This window comes from Fusarium vanettenii (assembly GCF_000151355.1).
Source record: "Fusarium vanettenii 77-13-4 chromosome 3 genomic scaffold NECHAsca_2_chr3_3_0, whole genome shotgun sequence".
Lineage (NCBI taxonomy): Eukaryota > Fungi > Ascomycota > Sordariomycetes > Hypocreales > Nectriaceae > Fusarium > Fusarium vanettenii.
In genome coordinates, this window is record NW_003315880.1 from 2,307,818 (window position 1) to 2,322,923 (window position 15,106).

At 54.2% G+C, this 15,106-nt stretch overlaps 6 protein-coding genes across 6 annotated transcripts; 3 read left to right on the forward strand and 3 right to left on the reverse strand.

Moving 5' to 3' along the window:
• Positions 1-414: 414 nt before the first annotated feature.
• Positions 415-2,451, forward strand: NECHADRAFT_92045 (uncharacterized protein; the record flags this gene model as incomplete). The annotated part of the gene is made up of 4 exons (XM_003052654.1): positions 415-624; positions 681-2,004; positions 2,113-2,367; positions 2,423-2,451. The coding sequence occupies 4 exons, from the start codon at positions 415-417 to the stop codon at positions 2,449-2,451; spliced, it is 1,818 nt and encodes a 605-aa protein (XP_003052700.1).
• Positions 2,452-3,210: 759 nt separating this feature from the next.
• On the reverse strand, positions 3,211-3,767 carry NECHADRAFT_36301 (uncharacterized protein; the record flags this gene model as incomplete). Its single annotated transcript, XM_003053149.1, has 2 exons — positions 3,211-3,504; positions 3,609-3,767. Coding segments are annotated over 2 exons (453 nt in total), but the record flags the coding sequence as incomplete, so codon positions are not given.
• Positions 3,768-4,774: 1,007 nt separating this feature from the next.
• On the forward strand, positions 4,775-5,305 carry NECHADRAFT_28377 (uncharacterized protein; the record flags this gene model as incomplete). Its single annotated transcript, XM_003052655.1, has 1 exon — positions 4,775-5,305. A coding segment is annotated over one exon (531 nt), but the record flags the coding sequence as incomplete, so codon positions are not given.
• A 4,150-nt stretch (positions 5,306-9,455) lies between these two features.
• Positions 9,456-10,314, forward strand: NECHADRAFT_5257 (uncharacterized protein; the record flags this gene model as incomplete). Its single annotated transcript, XM_003052656.1, has 2 exons — positions 9,456-9,527; positions 9,592-10,314. Coding segments are annotated over 2 exons (795 nt in total), but the record flags the coding sequence as incomplete, so codon positions are not given.
• Positions 10,315-10,943: 629 nt separating this feature from the next.
• On the reverse strand, positions 10,944-11,762 carry NECHADRAFT_35388 (uncharacterized protein; the record flags this gene model as incomplete). The annotated part of the gene is made up of 1 exon (XM_003053150.1): positions 10,944-11,762. One exon carries the CDS (start codon positions 11,760-11,762, stop codon positions 10,944-10,946), a length of 819 nt encoding a protein of 272 aa, XP_003053196.1.
• Positions 11,763-12,364: 602 nt separating this feature from the next.
• NECHADRAFT_77953 (uncharacterized protein) lies at positions 12,365-14,809 on the reverse strand (the record flags this gene model as incomplete). Its single annotated transcript, XM_003053151.1, has 1 exon — positions 12,365-14,809. One exon carries the CDS (start codon positions 14,807-14,809, stop codon positions 12,365-12,367), a length of 2,445 nt encoding a protein of 814 aa, XP_003053197.1.
• Between the last annotated feature and the right edge of the window lie 297 nt (positions 14,810-15,106).

Below are 15,106 nucleotides of genomic sequence, written 5' to 3' on the forward strand. Positions count from 1 at the left end.
CCGGCCAGCCTGGTTCCCCACGGACCGACACTTTGACATCCATGCGACGTCGTCTATCCGTGCTCCTCTTCCACGCCATTTGAGACGGACCCTCTCTTCTAAGCCCGAAAGCTCGGGCGCTGTTTGCACATTCTATTCTCTCTCTTTGTCCGCCGCCTGGAATCTTTGGGCCTACTTCCCACCCCCAGAATTCGGCTGCCTCACGCGAGCGCCAAGCGACTCACTCTGACCAGACGCCGAAAGAGGAGACCGACTAAGCGCCACTCCACGCGTCCAGTTCAGGCGACAACTTGACGGCTTCGTCTCTTCCCTTCGCTCATACTCTTTCTTGCCCGTACATCCTCGAGATATCGGTGCCGAGACGTCGAATCGACCCGAATCCTTTTCTCCGCCCCCCTCGAGCACGACGTCACAATGCCGTCCATCCTCAGCGACGACGACAAGGACACCGTCAAGCGGATCGTGCCCAAGCAGTCTAACAAGATTCAGGCAGTGGCCGTTGCTAGACTCTACGTCGCTTACCCCAATCGCTCAAAATGGACCTATACCGGACTGCAGGGAGCTATCGTGCTCGCCAACGACCTGGTTGGGCATACCTACTGGTTGAAGCTGGTTGACATTTCGGTATGCCCCTTTGGCCTACCTCGCCACCTCTCTCATCAGTCCGCTAACCTATTCAGCCCTCCAATCGAGGAGTCATTTGGGATCAGGAAATCTTTGATACGTGGCACTACAACCAGGACCGAACCTTTTTCCATACTTTCGAACTGGAGGAGTGTCTAGCTGCTCTAAGCTTCGTCGATGAAAAGGAGGCCAAGCAGTTCAAGAAGAAGATGGACGAGCGCGAGAAGAATGCGAGCCGATCTACCAAGTCTACACCCTTTGGAGGAGGTGCCCAGCCTACTCACAAGCACGGCATCCTGGGGGGTCTTTTTGGTCACCGCCATTCCTCTCATTCCCACAACACGGCCCCGACCCCTCCAGAGTCTCCACGAATGACCTCGAACCCCGTCCAGCATCATGTTGTCAACTCCACGGGAAGCATCAATGGCGTCAAGCCATCCGAGTTTGCGCTCCTCGACGCTTTTGATCCTCTTTGGCGGGAGCATTTTGGTGCCGATCTTCAGGAAAAGGGGTTGACCGACGACTTTATCAAAGAGAACCAGGAGTTTATCGTCGACTTCTTGAGGGAGGAGCAGCAGAAGCTGAACCAACCGCATTCGACGCCGCCACCACCACCTCCTCCTCCTGCGTCGGCACCTACCAACGGAAATGATGGACGCGGCTCACGAGCTCCACCGCCTCCGCCCCCGGCCGGACGCAATCATTCTCCTCCTGCGCCTCCGGCTCCGAGAAAAGGCGGGCCCCCACCTCCGCCGGCTCCGCGACGATCCGGCAAGGCGGAGTCTCCTGCACCTGAAAGGCCGGCGTCACCTCCCCGACCCAAATTCAGCGTTCCTCCGCCATTGGCCGATGCCGGCAAGTTCTCGCGTCCAGAGCCTCCGAAACCAGTTGCTGCGGCCCCCAACCCTGGACCACCACCGCCTCCTCGGCCGGCCAAGACGCCGCTCGACCCGCAGAAGAACGACGGCCACAAGTTTGGCGTTCCTCCCCCCTTCGCCGGCGCCAGAGTTCCTCCCCCGACACCCAGCCGTGGACCAGTCCCCCCTCCGCCTCCCCCGCGTGGAAACGACTCTCACGCTGCGCCTGCGGCTCTTCCTCCACCTCTACCACCAAAGGTGCCGGCATCTGGAGCTCCACCGCTGCCTCCTCCGAGCTCGCGTCCCGTACCCCCTCCCCCGGCCGCCAGCAGTCATCCTCCCCTTCCACCACCTCTACCCCCGACAAACAATGTGCCTCCGCCTTTGCCTCCTACCAGCGGCGCTCCTCCTCCCCCTCCGCTACCCCCGACAAGTGGTGCTCCTCCACCCCCTCCTCTGCCGCCAACTTCAGCTGGTGCACCTCCTCCTCCTCCTCCTCCTCCACCGCCCCCGGGAATGTCTGGTGCACCTCCGCCGCCACCTCCACCTCCCATGCCCCCGATGGGCGGCGCGCCTCCTCCACCCCCTCCCATGCCCAACCGCGATTCTGGATACTCATCAGGTGTCCCAGCGCCAGCTCTGCCATCGGGAGATACTGGCCGGTCAGCCATGCTGGGAGATATCCAGCGAGCGGGTGGTATCGCCTCGCTTAAGAAGGTTGATCGCTCGCAGATTCGCGACCGAAGTGGTGCCCAAGTTGCTGGTAGTGAGTCTGGCGGCGGCGGCGGCGCTGCTGGAGCTCCCGGTGCACCTGGTGGTGGCGGTGGTATGGCTGATGCTCTGGCTGCCGCGTTGCAGAAGCGAAAAGAAAAGGTCTCTAAGAGTGGTAAGTTGTGACAATTTCAACGAGATCTGAATTAGGGGTTCTAACGAGCAAATAGACGACGAGAGCGACAACGACGAATGGTAAAGTGACACACTACAACAACTCAAGAGGAGGATATGATGAACGAAGTCGGGAAAGGTCATGGTTCGTCGCTTGGATGGAAAAGCTTGCGCACATGAGCGAGAATGGAGTCTGCTCCCACACGTTTACGTTCTAGGCCGCTGAGCAAGCGCGGCCGCAACATGTTCATAGGGTTTGAAATCTTGTCAAGTTGGCTTGTTTTGCGTGGGCATCCGTTATGGGTCTGGCACGGAAAGGAGGTCAAGCTCTGGGGAAAAGCCCGCATGGTGTTGAGGAGTTTCGAATTTCTACGAGCGCGAGTTGCGAGGCGAGATCACGGACAGATCGAGCAAGCGTGTGCGTGTGTGAGCTTGCTGAGTCTGGATACGTGGTAGAAGAATAAACAGTATTCATGAAAAAGTGAGCGTTCTCTTATCTTGTCTAAACCAGTACTTTTGAGACGAGTGCGATAGTCGCGATGCATGCATGAGAAACCTTGATCGTCCAGTACAACCAACAAAGACAACAAGACAGAAAACAGACATGAGATTTGATGGAAAAAGAAGTTGACAGGCCGTGACGTCCCTCCCACCACGGCCGTCCAGGGCTCCACAGCAACTACTGTCGTGGGACCCAAGGAATAGAGTTGAGGGCTCGTCCAAGGGTTTGAGAGAGAAGACAGTATCAACGACGCCGGCTGGGGAAACAGCAGGACTGCTTCTTGACCGGGACGTCGGGGGCTCGGTGGAGTGAGAAAGAGACGGGGGAGACAGAGGGCGACTCTTAAATGTCGTCGATGTCGACCTCCTTCTTGCCGCCGGGGCCAGCGTCGGACTCATCCTCCGAGTCGGCATCGCCGAACTCGAAGTAGGCCTCGCCGTCCTCGCCCTGGCCGAACGAGTCGGTCTCGTTGATCTTTGCGTTCTCGGGGAGCTCGCCGTAGGACTTGAGGGTACGGGCCTCGTCGGCAGTGTACTTGAGGATGACGTCGCCCTTGTTGTCCTGGAAGTCGCGGAGGGAGAGGAGGATAATATCGCCCTGGTTGATCCAGACCTTCTTGCGCATCTTGCCGCGGATCTATCAAAGGGGTTTTGTTAGCTGCTGAGGTGTTCTGGCGGATGGTGACGTTGAACGCGGGTCATTTCGGGTGAGGGGCAATTTTTTTTTTCTTTGTCACTTACGTTGGCGAGACGCTTGCTGCCGTCAAAGCACAGGGCCTCGAGACGACCGTTGCCGAGCATCTTCACGACCTGGGCGTACTCCTGACCATCCTCCTTGAAGGTGAGCTCTCGGCGCTGGTCATCGTTCTCCTTGGTACCACGTCTGCGGTTCTTGCCGCCCTATAGACACAAACGTGTTAGCGATGAATGAGGCTTCCTCTTTGTTTACCGCGCGGTAGGCTTGTGGTGATGGTGGGGGCGGGGCATTTTCGGTTCGGTTGCGCGTAGAGATGCGACGTCGAAGAGAGAATCAGTGAGGACGTTGGGAGCGAGAGTACTGTACCTTTCCCTTGTTCTTAGGCATGTTGATAGATTTGGGGTCTTTGTCTTTGGATAGAGAGAGAGAAGTTTGGTCTGGGGAAAGTGGTGATGATGTTGTTGTGGTGTCGTTGGTTTGAGAAAGTGGATTTTTCCAAGACGACTTTGGTTTGGTTGCTGACTGACGGAGTTGGGCTTTTGTTTGGGCGGCGGATGGGCTTGTGATTCAGAACTAGACTCAGAATGAGTCAAAGTGTGGCGTATGACTGATCCAGTTATACTTTTGTGGTGCATACAAACTTTGCTGTTACTTTGGTACCCCGTTATCATGCACAGCATGACCTTAAGTGGCGGCTAGGATCTGTTGGGGGGGCAGAGCTGGTGCACCGCCACTGTGGCTTTCACGGGAATTGAATCTTGATCATCCAATGCCGGCTCCGAAGATGGCGACTTCATCTTTGACGACGTTTGCCCGTTCGCTCCATCGCCCGCTGTCGCATTGACTTTGCGCACGCCAATTATAGGCGCAAGAATATTCGACGATCTTCTGACCACAAAATGGTCAGAAGCCGCTCTGCCATCCCATCATCATGGCGGTAGCTCAAGCTTCATCAGGGCCTCGACTTCTGTCACGGTCTCTAAACTCCCTCCGATGCGCCTACTCTACAACGACGACATCTACATCCTCGACATCTACCACCTCTCCTCCTCCTCGAACAGGCAAACCGAATCTATCAAGTAGAGGCCCATCAAATAGGGGTCCTCGAAAATCCTCACCAGAGAATGCAGACCAGCCCCGAAGAAAAGGTCTCGAGGGACCGCCACCGGCCCGGAACCCGCAATTAGACAACCCAAAGGCGGTGCCCAACTTTTACATCCCGGCGCAGGCCAAATTTTTCGTCCAGCCCAATGGAAAGTTACGGACGACGCCCGATGTGTGGCAGTTCCTGCACGAGACGGGCATAGAATACAACAATTCGAAAGCCCTGAGGATATGGCTCGGCCCGGAACATCGACGCATTACCGACAACTTTAGTTGTAGCGTGCAGTACTCGTCCGAATACATACTTCACCCATATCACCTACAATATCTAACACCGCACCAACACCCGTTAACACCGACTGTGATGTCCCAGTACCGGCAGAAACTGGTCGACGAACAGCTTTGGATATACACTATGAACAGGGGAGGGTTTGTCGGGGTGGTCAAGGGAATCACACAGCGGAGGTTGACGTGGGCGCTGGCTAGTGCGCTGGAAGAGCTGGGACATCCGGGAACCGGGATCCGAGGGACGGTGATAGTAACGTTAGGGGATGTACTCAAGGCAGCCCACTCGCCGGCTCACCTGTTTGGCCAAGGCGTTGCGCAGGCGATCGACAGGGAGTGGAAGCAGCATCTATGGAGGAAGAAACATGAGCCAGTGAAGTCGGCGCGTGCTCACCGTTTCGGCTAGGGATGCAATTATGAAGGATGAAAAGTCGACGGATGAGTCGGTATTGAGCTTCGACCTTGGGTTCGGTAGCAAGTGAGAGACTATTTCTCCAAGAATGGAGGTGTAACTTGTTAATCGTTTGGAAATGTCCAAGTTGTACCTAGCGATCAATCAAGGCTGCAGGTACAAGAAAAGCTGCAGTAACTATATCAGAGATAATGCCGGATGGTTTGGCTGTATAATAGTCTATGATGCCATGTGCACTGGCTGTGCAATTGGAAACATAGTTGTTCGTTTCTCTATTATACCCGGGATAGAAAAGAGCGTCAAGTTCACGAAAGAGAGCGTCCTTTCATACGCCGCTGGAGACATACCTCAACATCAAACCAATGGATGCTGGCATAGTTTACCAAGAAGCTTCAACTAGCTAGTTTTATGGATCTACACCCTTGGCTGAGTTGGGGATTCAGGGGAACTTGGCGTTCTCGAACGCATAGTTCAGACCAGTCAGTGCCTTGATTCGTTGGGTGTCAACCTTCTTTTAGTCTTCAACGAAGGATCACTCTGTTGCCTGCCTCTTGGCCTGGATCCAGCATGCATTGGCCCCTTTGTGTGCCTACAGGAGAGATGCCTAGTGATGACTTAAATTCGGCCTGTCTACTGAATGACATCCGGACGACCGGACTTCCTTATTATCACCCAATGGATGTTATCCACCTTTGTGGTAGAGCGTGTACCTCCCTAATGATGGCCAGAGCCGGGATGTTAGTGAAGCCTCTAAGCAAGGTCAACTTTATTATTTGTTTATATAGGTAGCTGTCACTGGGTAGTATGTATATGCCAAGCCTGCCCCCCTCCCCTTCCATTGTTTATATACTCTAGGTAAGCAACGGCATAGAGCGAGTATGACATGCGAACACTACCAGATTGCACCTGTTTCCCAAGCGCCCTGAGGATCCTGCTCGGAATGCACCCATCCCAAAGCCCCCGTTTCCCTATCAACGACGCGGGAGTAACCGCCGGGGTGAGCGTAACTGGGATTGCCATTGAGCGACCAGATGGGCTGCCCAGAGAAGAATTCGCGGTGAGTCTCGGTCAATCCTCCGACGGTGAGTGGACCTGGAGTTCCTACTTGGCATCGCCTGAGTCCTTGCACCATGAGCCGATAGAGTGCATAGCGAAACGTGCAGATGCTTGTGTTCAGGGGCAAAATCCAACAATCCACCTCGCAGTTCTCATCGCGAATCTCGTTGGCTGTTTGTGCTCGAAACTGGAGGATAAGCAGCGTCCGGCCATCCCAGCAAAAGACCTGAGGGCATCGATATTTGTCTGCGTATCTGTAGCGGACTGGATGAGTCACGCGAAATTCTGCTCAAGTATTCAGGCTGTTTGTTGTTTACTCACCCACGGAGCTCCTGCGCCAGCCTCTGCTGAGCTTCATTCAACCTCCCCTGACACCATGCGTCAACCCGAATAAGATTCCGTTTCATTTCGCCAATAATCACAGGTGCTCTTGAACCGCCCAGGTACATGGCATACGTGGAGTCGACGTTCTCGGGAATGTTCCTGTCCCCCAGAGGAGCTGTGTGGTCCGTCTGAACAATGGCTGGGTATCTCTGCCAGGCGGCGAGCACCACATCCGATACCTCTGTGTGCCACCAATGCTCGATATCGGCCTCGGTCTCGAATCGCCAGTGTCTCGCGTTCGGCAGCTGCCCGACTTCGCTCATTCGCTTTTGCTCGTCGTCCATGAGGGGGAGAAACGCAGTGTCAAAATCCACCCCAGTAACTTCTCCGCTACCCATATCCATCGTCGTGTGAAGCCGATACCTCCGGAGGGGCGCATATGACTTTGCCCATGTTTTGCTAGTGTATGAAGTGATGTCGGGGTTGTCTATAGAATTGGTAGGGTGCTGGAAGATGAGTGACTGTACTGAGCTCATGGTAATGATGTGATGATGTACGAAGCCTATGGATTTACTCAGGTAGATCCTGGCGACTACCTACCTAAATCCCCTCAAGGAATGGGGTTGATAAGGCTGCTGTGATGAACATATTGGCCTTGTTGCCTGCTCGCTGCTGCCTACAGTCTGCAGCTGGCTGAAAACAACCACCCAACAGCACTTCGTTTTCACAAGGTGGCATATAAAACTTCTGCACACTCTGATGCTTAGATGATCTAACCAAAGGGTCATTGTTGCTTAGAAGTTAGGAAAAACAAGACTAATTATCTTGATACAACGGGATATACTCTTCTTCGAAAAAAAAATAAAAAAATAAAAAATAAAAAAAAAAATTTAAAAAAAAAATTTAAAATTTGTGAAATATATAGGTTGATCCTGTTCAAACGCCTAAAACTTGTGCATTGAGTAGGCACCTATGTAGTGCCCGTTGCTCGTCTGGGGATGATAAGGATAAACATGTGGCCGAAGCTCAGGGGAAATGAAACCAACTTGACCAAAACACATCCAATTCAACAGAAACCTCAGTGTCCAGATTTGCGTCAACCTGGAATGCCACTTTACGATGCCTCAATATATTCAAGTTGGGCACAATCCGAATCCGATGACGGCGGTTGAGCTGCCCAAGTTTAAAATCCCTGGTGAACCGGATCGGTATCGTTTGACAGCAACGGGGGGCATAGTCAGAGAGCCCACTCCATCTCTGCAATCATTGGTCAGTCGTAGCTGAGGAAGTACTCTTGTAATGAATCTTGGGCTCATATTGGTTTTGGACAGCAATTTTGGTTTCGGACGCGTCTGGTTTCTGCTACTGGTCGAGCTGTTGATAGTTATCATCCCAATGTGCTGCGACTGCGCGTGGACCCTTCACCACTACAACAATTCATTCACCGTGTGGTTAGCTTCATTCCTCAGCTAGTCCGTTCCTACGTCAAGAGTATCTTTCCGGAGTGGTTTCTCCCAACAAACCTTGTCCTCAAGACTGAGAGACAGGGAAAGGAGGAGGAGCACGGAGATCCTGATGAGCTGATGGACACCGAGATCCGAGCCTACAAGCAATTGAAACCCGTGCAAGGCGTCGTGGTGCCCGTCTACTATGGCGAAGTTCGGTGGAATGGTTTCAGGTCGATAATCGTTCAAGACGTCGGGGGTGCGTCTTTGCGCGAGCCCAAAGGAATGCTGCTGGAATTCGACGAGTTTGCAAGGCTGCTCGAGGAGTGTTATGTTGCCCTCATCAGCTTTGGTGTGAACATCGAGGATAGTCAACTGGGAAACTTTATCCTGGTGGACGGCAAAGTGATGGCTGTAGATCTGGAGATGGTGTCTTTTTATAGGACTGAAGACGAGATGAAGCAATTCATGTACATGGACATCAGCGACTTGGCACATAGGTACCAAGACCGCCGTAAATATCTGCGAAGGGAGGGCTGGTTGGAGGCAGCAACATGAGGGAGGCTAATTGGCATTAAGCTCCATTCCAACATTGAAAGAACCATACCCAAAGTAAGCGACTTTTTAGGCCATCGTCTCTGATTCCATTGTTAATCTCCCGGCATCTTTATCGATCCCGTCGGCTCCAGGCCGAAACATGTCAACGGGCGCGGACGGAAGCCTACCTAATTAAAGGAACAAAGAGACAGGGGCAGTTCTGGGCTGACGCAGCTGGGGGAGAGCCTCACAAGATCCGCGTCGGTTGCAGTGGCTCGCGACTCTAATCTGGGTGCTAATTTACAGGGGCTCAGGGGGCCGTGCTCCCCCCCAAATTTACTGGCGCGGAGCGGGCAGCGGCACCTAAGCCAGTCTGCTTGGCGCCGTCTTGTCGCGCGCCAGAAAAGCCGTCACCCTTCAACCTCCACAACCTAACGAACAGCTCAGCAGCGCCAGGCGAAGTGAAGCTAATTCCACGTCGACGTTATCGCACTTGACACTATCACCAACCTCCTCTCTTGCACTTACGATACGACCTCTGCGCATACGGATCGGGAGTAGACGGATCTTAGCCAGCTTCTACTTGCGTCCCCTTGTTTCATCTTCAGCGTGCATCTCTGCCGCGTCCTCGTGCCCCATCGCCATCGCCATCGCCATCGCCATCGCCATCGCCATCCCTCCCTGTCATCATCACCGTTCGCCCTTATCCTGCTGCGACTTTTGCTACCATGCTCGTCTCCCTCACCGTCGGCAAGGTCGACGCGGGCGTTACCGTCCTTCTGACGCCGGATAAGCGTCTGGTGAGTTTGAATCGCTATTCTTTCACTTGTATCTCTTGCTGACACAATGCCTTTGTCCCTGTAGATCGAGTTCCCTTCCATTCTCCTCCCTCCCAACATCTCGTCCGGAAGCATCGTCGACATCAACGTCTCGCAGAACGCGACCAAGGAAGCCGCCGCCGACCGCGCATTCCGTGCCCTTCAAGATCAGATCTATAACTCGTTTGGCGCCTCGGAGCCCGTCACCCCCGTCCTCCGCTGCCGCAATGCCACCCAGACTTCGGTCGTCCTCGAATGGGACCCCATTCAGCTCGCCACCGCCGACATCATGTCTCTGAGCCTCTACCGAAATGGCCAAAAGGCAGGCAACATCCCCCGTCCTCTTCAGATGCACAGCACCAAGATCAGCGGCCTCGCTGTCGATACCGAGTACACCTTCCACCTCGTCCTGCGCACCAGCGCCGGCACCTTTATCAGCGATCGCGTGCCTGTGAGGACACACAAGATGACGGACCTGAGCGGTATCACTATCACAACGGGCATTCTGCCGGGAACTACCAAGGAGAACTTGATCAAGGCGGTTGAGCGCATTGGTGCCAAGATTGTCGAGGGTGTCCGCATTGACACGACACACTTTGTCACCACTGAAGGCCGGGGGCAGCAATGGGAGAAGGCTGTCGAGAGCAACATTCCCGTCGTACGTCCCGAATGGGTCGATGCTTGTGAGAAGACTGGTCGTATCCTCGGTGTTACAAAGTTCTACCTCGACGCTATGAAGCCTGGACCCCCGAGCGAAGAGCCTACGCCTCCCCCTCCACCACCCCCCGAGAAGAATGAGAGGAAGGAGGAAAAGGATCTCCCTGCACCACCCGCGCAGAACGGCGAGCAGTCAGCAAAGCCAGAGGAGAAGAAGGAGGAGCAGGCGCAAAAGAATGGCGACTCGCAGAGCTCGAGTAGCGAAGACGATGACGTACCCGAGCAAAAGGCCAAGGCAGAGCAGCAGGCGGAGCAAAAGGTGCGGTTCGAGGACAAGGAGGAGAACAAGGTTGCCTTACGGCCGGCCGGCAGCGAGCGAAAGAGCGAGGACAAGGACGACAAGAAGGCCAAGGTAGAGGATGAGGGTGACGATGATGCCAACGCAAAGACCGCACCGACACCTGATGGAGCATCTTTCCAAGAGGTGGAACTATAGACATACAAAAAGAAGACGTTGGTGGTTTATTTTCACGGTTTCAGTTCACCTCTATGAAAGCATGCCTTGATGGATTTCCCCTCGGATGGCGCATGACAGTTGAATTGTTTGCTTGTCTGATATGTCTCTTATACAGATCATGTATGACTACCAATGTTGGCTGGGAAGGTTTCGGGACAGCGACAGAGCAGATATTATTTGTTTAATCAGTCATGTTTGTGTTTTGACATGTTACTCTTGAGAGTCTATGGCGGAACCTCTTCCCCCTTCCATCCCCAACACTTGCCTCTCTGATCTAGACTTAACCCCGTGGCGACGCTTACAAGCTTCTCAGCTGCGTACTCAGGGCTGAGGAGTTTATCTTCCTCCACGCTGTTCCAAAAGTCCTTGCTAAGATCCGTCTTTACTGTTCCTGGGTGATACGCGATCGAGATGGCCTTGTCGCCACTTCGACCTTGAAGGAAGTTGTCGTAGCTCTTGCCCAAGCTGATGACGCCGACTTTACTCGCCCGGTACGAGAACCATCCTCCTGCACGGTTGTCTGTTGTTGATCCTACACGAGCTGCCATGCTGAGCCATACGGCATGATCAGGGAGTTGAAGTTCGTCGCTCTCGGGGCTTGAAGCGAGCTCTGTTGTCCGCTTGGGAAGAAAGGCATCAAAGTGCTTTATGAGAAGTAACGGACCGACAGTGTTGACGCGGAATTGCTCGAGACTCGCCTCAGCGTCGACTTGACTTGGGTTCTTTTCAGGTCTCAAGATGCCAGGAATAGCACATGCGAATCGCAGATGATGCTTATCCGTAGGAAACAGATCTGCCGCCTTGGAAGCTGCCTCGCTAAGGGACTTGTCATCTGTCACATCAGCGTGGACGATGGAGAGCCTCGAGGCGAGGCTGTCACTCTTGGGAAGACCCTCGAGGAGAGAAGCCTTGACATCCTTGGGGTCGTGGCGATGACGAGCCGTCGCGAGGATGGGGAGGGATGTCTTTTGGAGGAGGTGACGGGTAAGGGCGTAGCCTATGCCACGGGTTGAGGGGGAGACCAAGATCCAGGGTTTGCTCATGATGAAGCACAATTATTTGTTGGGTATTATCAAAAGATTGATGAAGGGTTTGAATTGGGATTGATAGAGTGTCGAATTTTGTGTCTCAACTCCATGGCTCATCGATGATGCGTATACCCTCAACTCCCACGATCGACGTCATGCAAGGAATCTACTCAGATCTCAGACATCGTCAGCCACGACCCACGATCGATGCGTTAGCGCGTAAATCCAAAATAGGAAAGACGAAAAGAAAACCGTTGACGCTGACAGTAAGTGTCATAGAAATAGAGTTGAGAAACGTTCAAGGGTGAGGCGTTTGGATTAAAATGAAGAGGTTATTGCCATGAAACAAGGTGTGTGTATATATTTAGAAAGGAAAAATACAGGTGGTGAAGAGATTTGAGTACATGGATAAGGATAAAACCAACCCTCTAGACTCGTCATAACAGCCGTTAGCTAGGAAAAATATTGTCTGGTGCAGAGACAGATATAAATGCTGAAGTCGACAATCAACATTGTTCAAAACAAAAACCCGAAAAAGATCAAACGCTCAAGTGGTAAACCAACCCAACCCCCGAATAACCCTCCAATACCTTTACCCTTGGATATCAATATCAATATCAAACCGCGAATGCGTGCAGACTGTCCTGTTCCATGCCGAGCGACCTGGCCTCGAAGCTCAGTCGCGATCGTCCAGCTAGCTCCCTCATCAGCGGCTCGATCGTGTCAAATCCACTCATGTCATCGCTCACGTTTCCTGCCTCCAGCTCCTCCTTTGTCTTAACCAGCTGTTCCAGGAACTCTCGCTCCGAGGTTCCCCCTGGTCGTGCCAGCATCCGGCCTCGGCTGGTTTGTCGTGATGGTCTCCCCTGTGGGCTTCGCTGACGGGGTAGCTCCTCGTCGGAAACCCAGCCTTGGGCGCGGCGGGGTTGTTGGTCCTCGTGGACGTTGGCTAGGGTGCGGTTTAGGTTGTCGAGGACGGGCACGAGTGCTCGTAGCCATACGTCGCCGTTACGTTCTAGTCGACGGACTCTTCGCTCCATCTCTCGAATTCGATACTCGCGATACGCCTCGTAGCGGCGTAGAACCTCCTTCTCCATTATGGGCATCTTGTTCTCCTCGGTCTCCTCCTTCGTCATGACTAGCTTCCTCGCCTTTGATCGGGGGCTCATTGCCCTGGCCTCCTTAGTCTTGCGCTCCTGCTCTCGAGCTGCGTTCCACTCTCGTCGTCGTGAGAGTGAGGTTCGGTCGTGGCCCGTCTTCTTGTAAGCTGGTGATCCATGTGCTGACTGGGGAGGGGTTGGGTTGCTTGAACCCTCTACGTAGGGATTAGGTGGTGGTGGTGAAGAAGTGCTGCTAGACAGATCCTCCTGTGCAGCTTTTGAAGGTGTCTTTGGTGCAGCCTTGGGCTCTGGTTTCGAATGCTCTATCGTCTTCTTTGACTCAGATTTAGGTTGATCTCGGGCTTCTTCAGGAAGTCTTGATGAGGGCGGAGGTGATGGCTTGACGTTTGCCACAACCATGATGGGACATATGCTCTGTCTGTTTGGCGACCTCGCAGGTACTGGCGGAGGCTTCTCAGCGTCCTCCTCAGTTGGCGTCACCTTTGCCTTGTCCTGATCACTCTCTGGCATGATCTCTGTCGTAACGATCAACTGGCTCTGACGCTTGATGCGTTGCGCCTCCATGTCCTTGCGCTTCTTGTCCCGGACCTTCTCACGGCGACTCTGCGTCGACTTGACTGAAGGGGTGGGTGAGTCTTCGTCCTTTGTTACTTGTTTCTTGGGCTTCTTGGGCCTCTCGGTCTCCTCTCTCGAGTTTCCCAGCGGACTGGTAGTGATGACTGTCACTGGTGTCTCCTCCTTCTTCTTGGTTGACGATCGTATCCGGGACTCCTTTACTACAACAGGCCTTGCCTCGACTGGTTTGGCCTCTGCAACAATTGGGTCGTTCTCGCTTGTCGTCATGATACTCTTGGAGAGTGACTGAGATCCTTCCTTGGAAGGAGGCCTGTTAAAGGAGAGAGGAGCTGGATGAGTTTCGGTCGGCTGAGACATCATGGCATCGATAGATGACGTCCCCGGATGCACAAAGCGACCGCCAGTCATGCTGGTGTTTGGCAATGGGAGGGTGTCTCGCCTATTCGAGTTTACTGGCGTCGAGGTTGACTGATCGTAGTCGTGAAACTCCCGAGATTGTTCATTGGACTGTTTGACCTGATCCGGTGACAACACTCTCGGCGGCGTCGCTGGGATATAAACGTTAAAGTACTCGGACGTGTCTCCGTGACTGGTGCTATTAATAGCGCCGGGGGAGTATGTTCTTCCCAGGGTGGTGCTCTGAGGTCTCTGGTGGTTTACCGAGGCGGGACTCTGCGACGATGCAGGACTGGTTGAGGATGACTCCCGATCCTCCGTGACAGTTCGGAGCACTGTGACGACGCCCTTGTCGTTGAGTACAGCCCTCGTAGGGGTGTATCGCGACGTGAGCGGCTTGACACTGCGGTTCTGATAGACGGGATACTGCGACCTGGGGGTCCGGCCAAAGGGTGAGGCGTCGAGCGGGATGGAGATGGCGATATGCCGGTGCCCGCCTATGGTGATGCCCGAGACTGCAGAGTCCGGGAGCCGTATGGTCTGGGGCGTCTTGGAGAGGGATCTGCTGCTCCTCCTCCTACCCAGCTTGCGCAGCCTGTACCAGCGGCCCCTGTCCTCGTCGCTGATGTCGTCGGGGATGGACATGAAGTTGCCCGACGGCGGCGCGTGGTTCCTCAGAAAGTCGATCAGCTCCGCAAGCCCATCCTGCCGGTCTTCAGGGTCTTGCTGGTCCAGGAGGGTGTCGTCGTGGAATTCAACGTCCTGGCTGGGCCGGGTGAGAAGGTTGGAGGCTGACTTTGCCCTTGGCCGGGTACGTGCCGCTGGCGTTGTCGAGCTGAGCTGCGGCTGAGACTGACGCTGCTGAAGAGGCCTCGAGGTGTAGGCTGGTGAGGTTGTGCGAGGAGGATAGCTGCCGTCATTGCCCGACGTGACAGAAACCTCGCGGCTGTCGCCAATAGTTTGAGCCATGCCGGGCCACTACTAATACGAGAGACACACGCCCAGAGCTAATGTGCCTCACCCGAAAAAACCTGTCCTAATTCCTTTGCGCAACTATGGTGCACTTGCATCCATGGGAGGAGAAAGAAAGAAACCCTGTCTCAGTCAGTATGCGGAAACCCGTGAACCTCGTCACCGGTTCTTTCTTGCCTCTTTGTGCGTCCAGTGTCACCGTCCGTCCCCTCGGGGCTTTTCTCTTTGCATGCAGTGTTATACTTTGTACTCCTCCCTCCGGTGGGTGACGGCCGTCAAGGGCCGGGAGGGAGG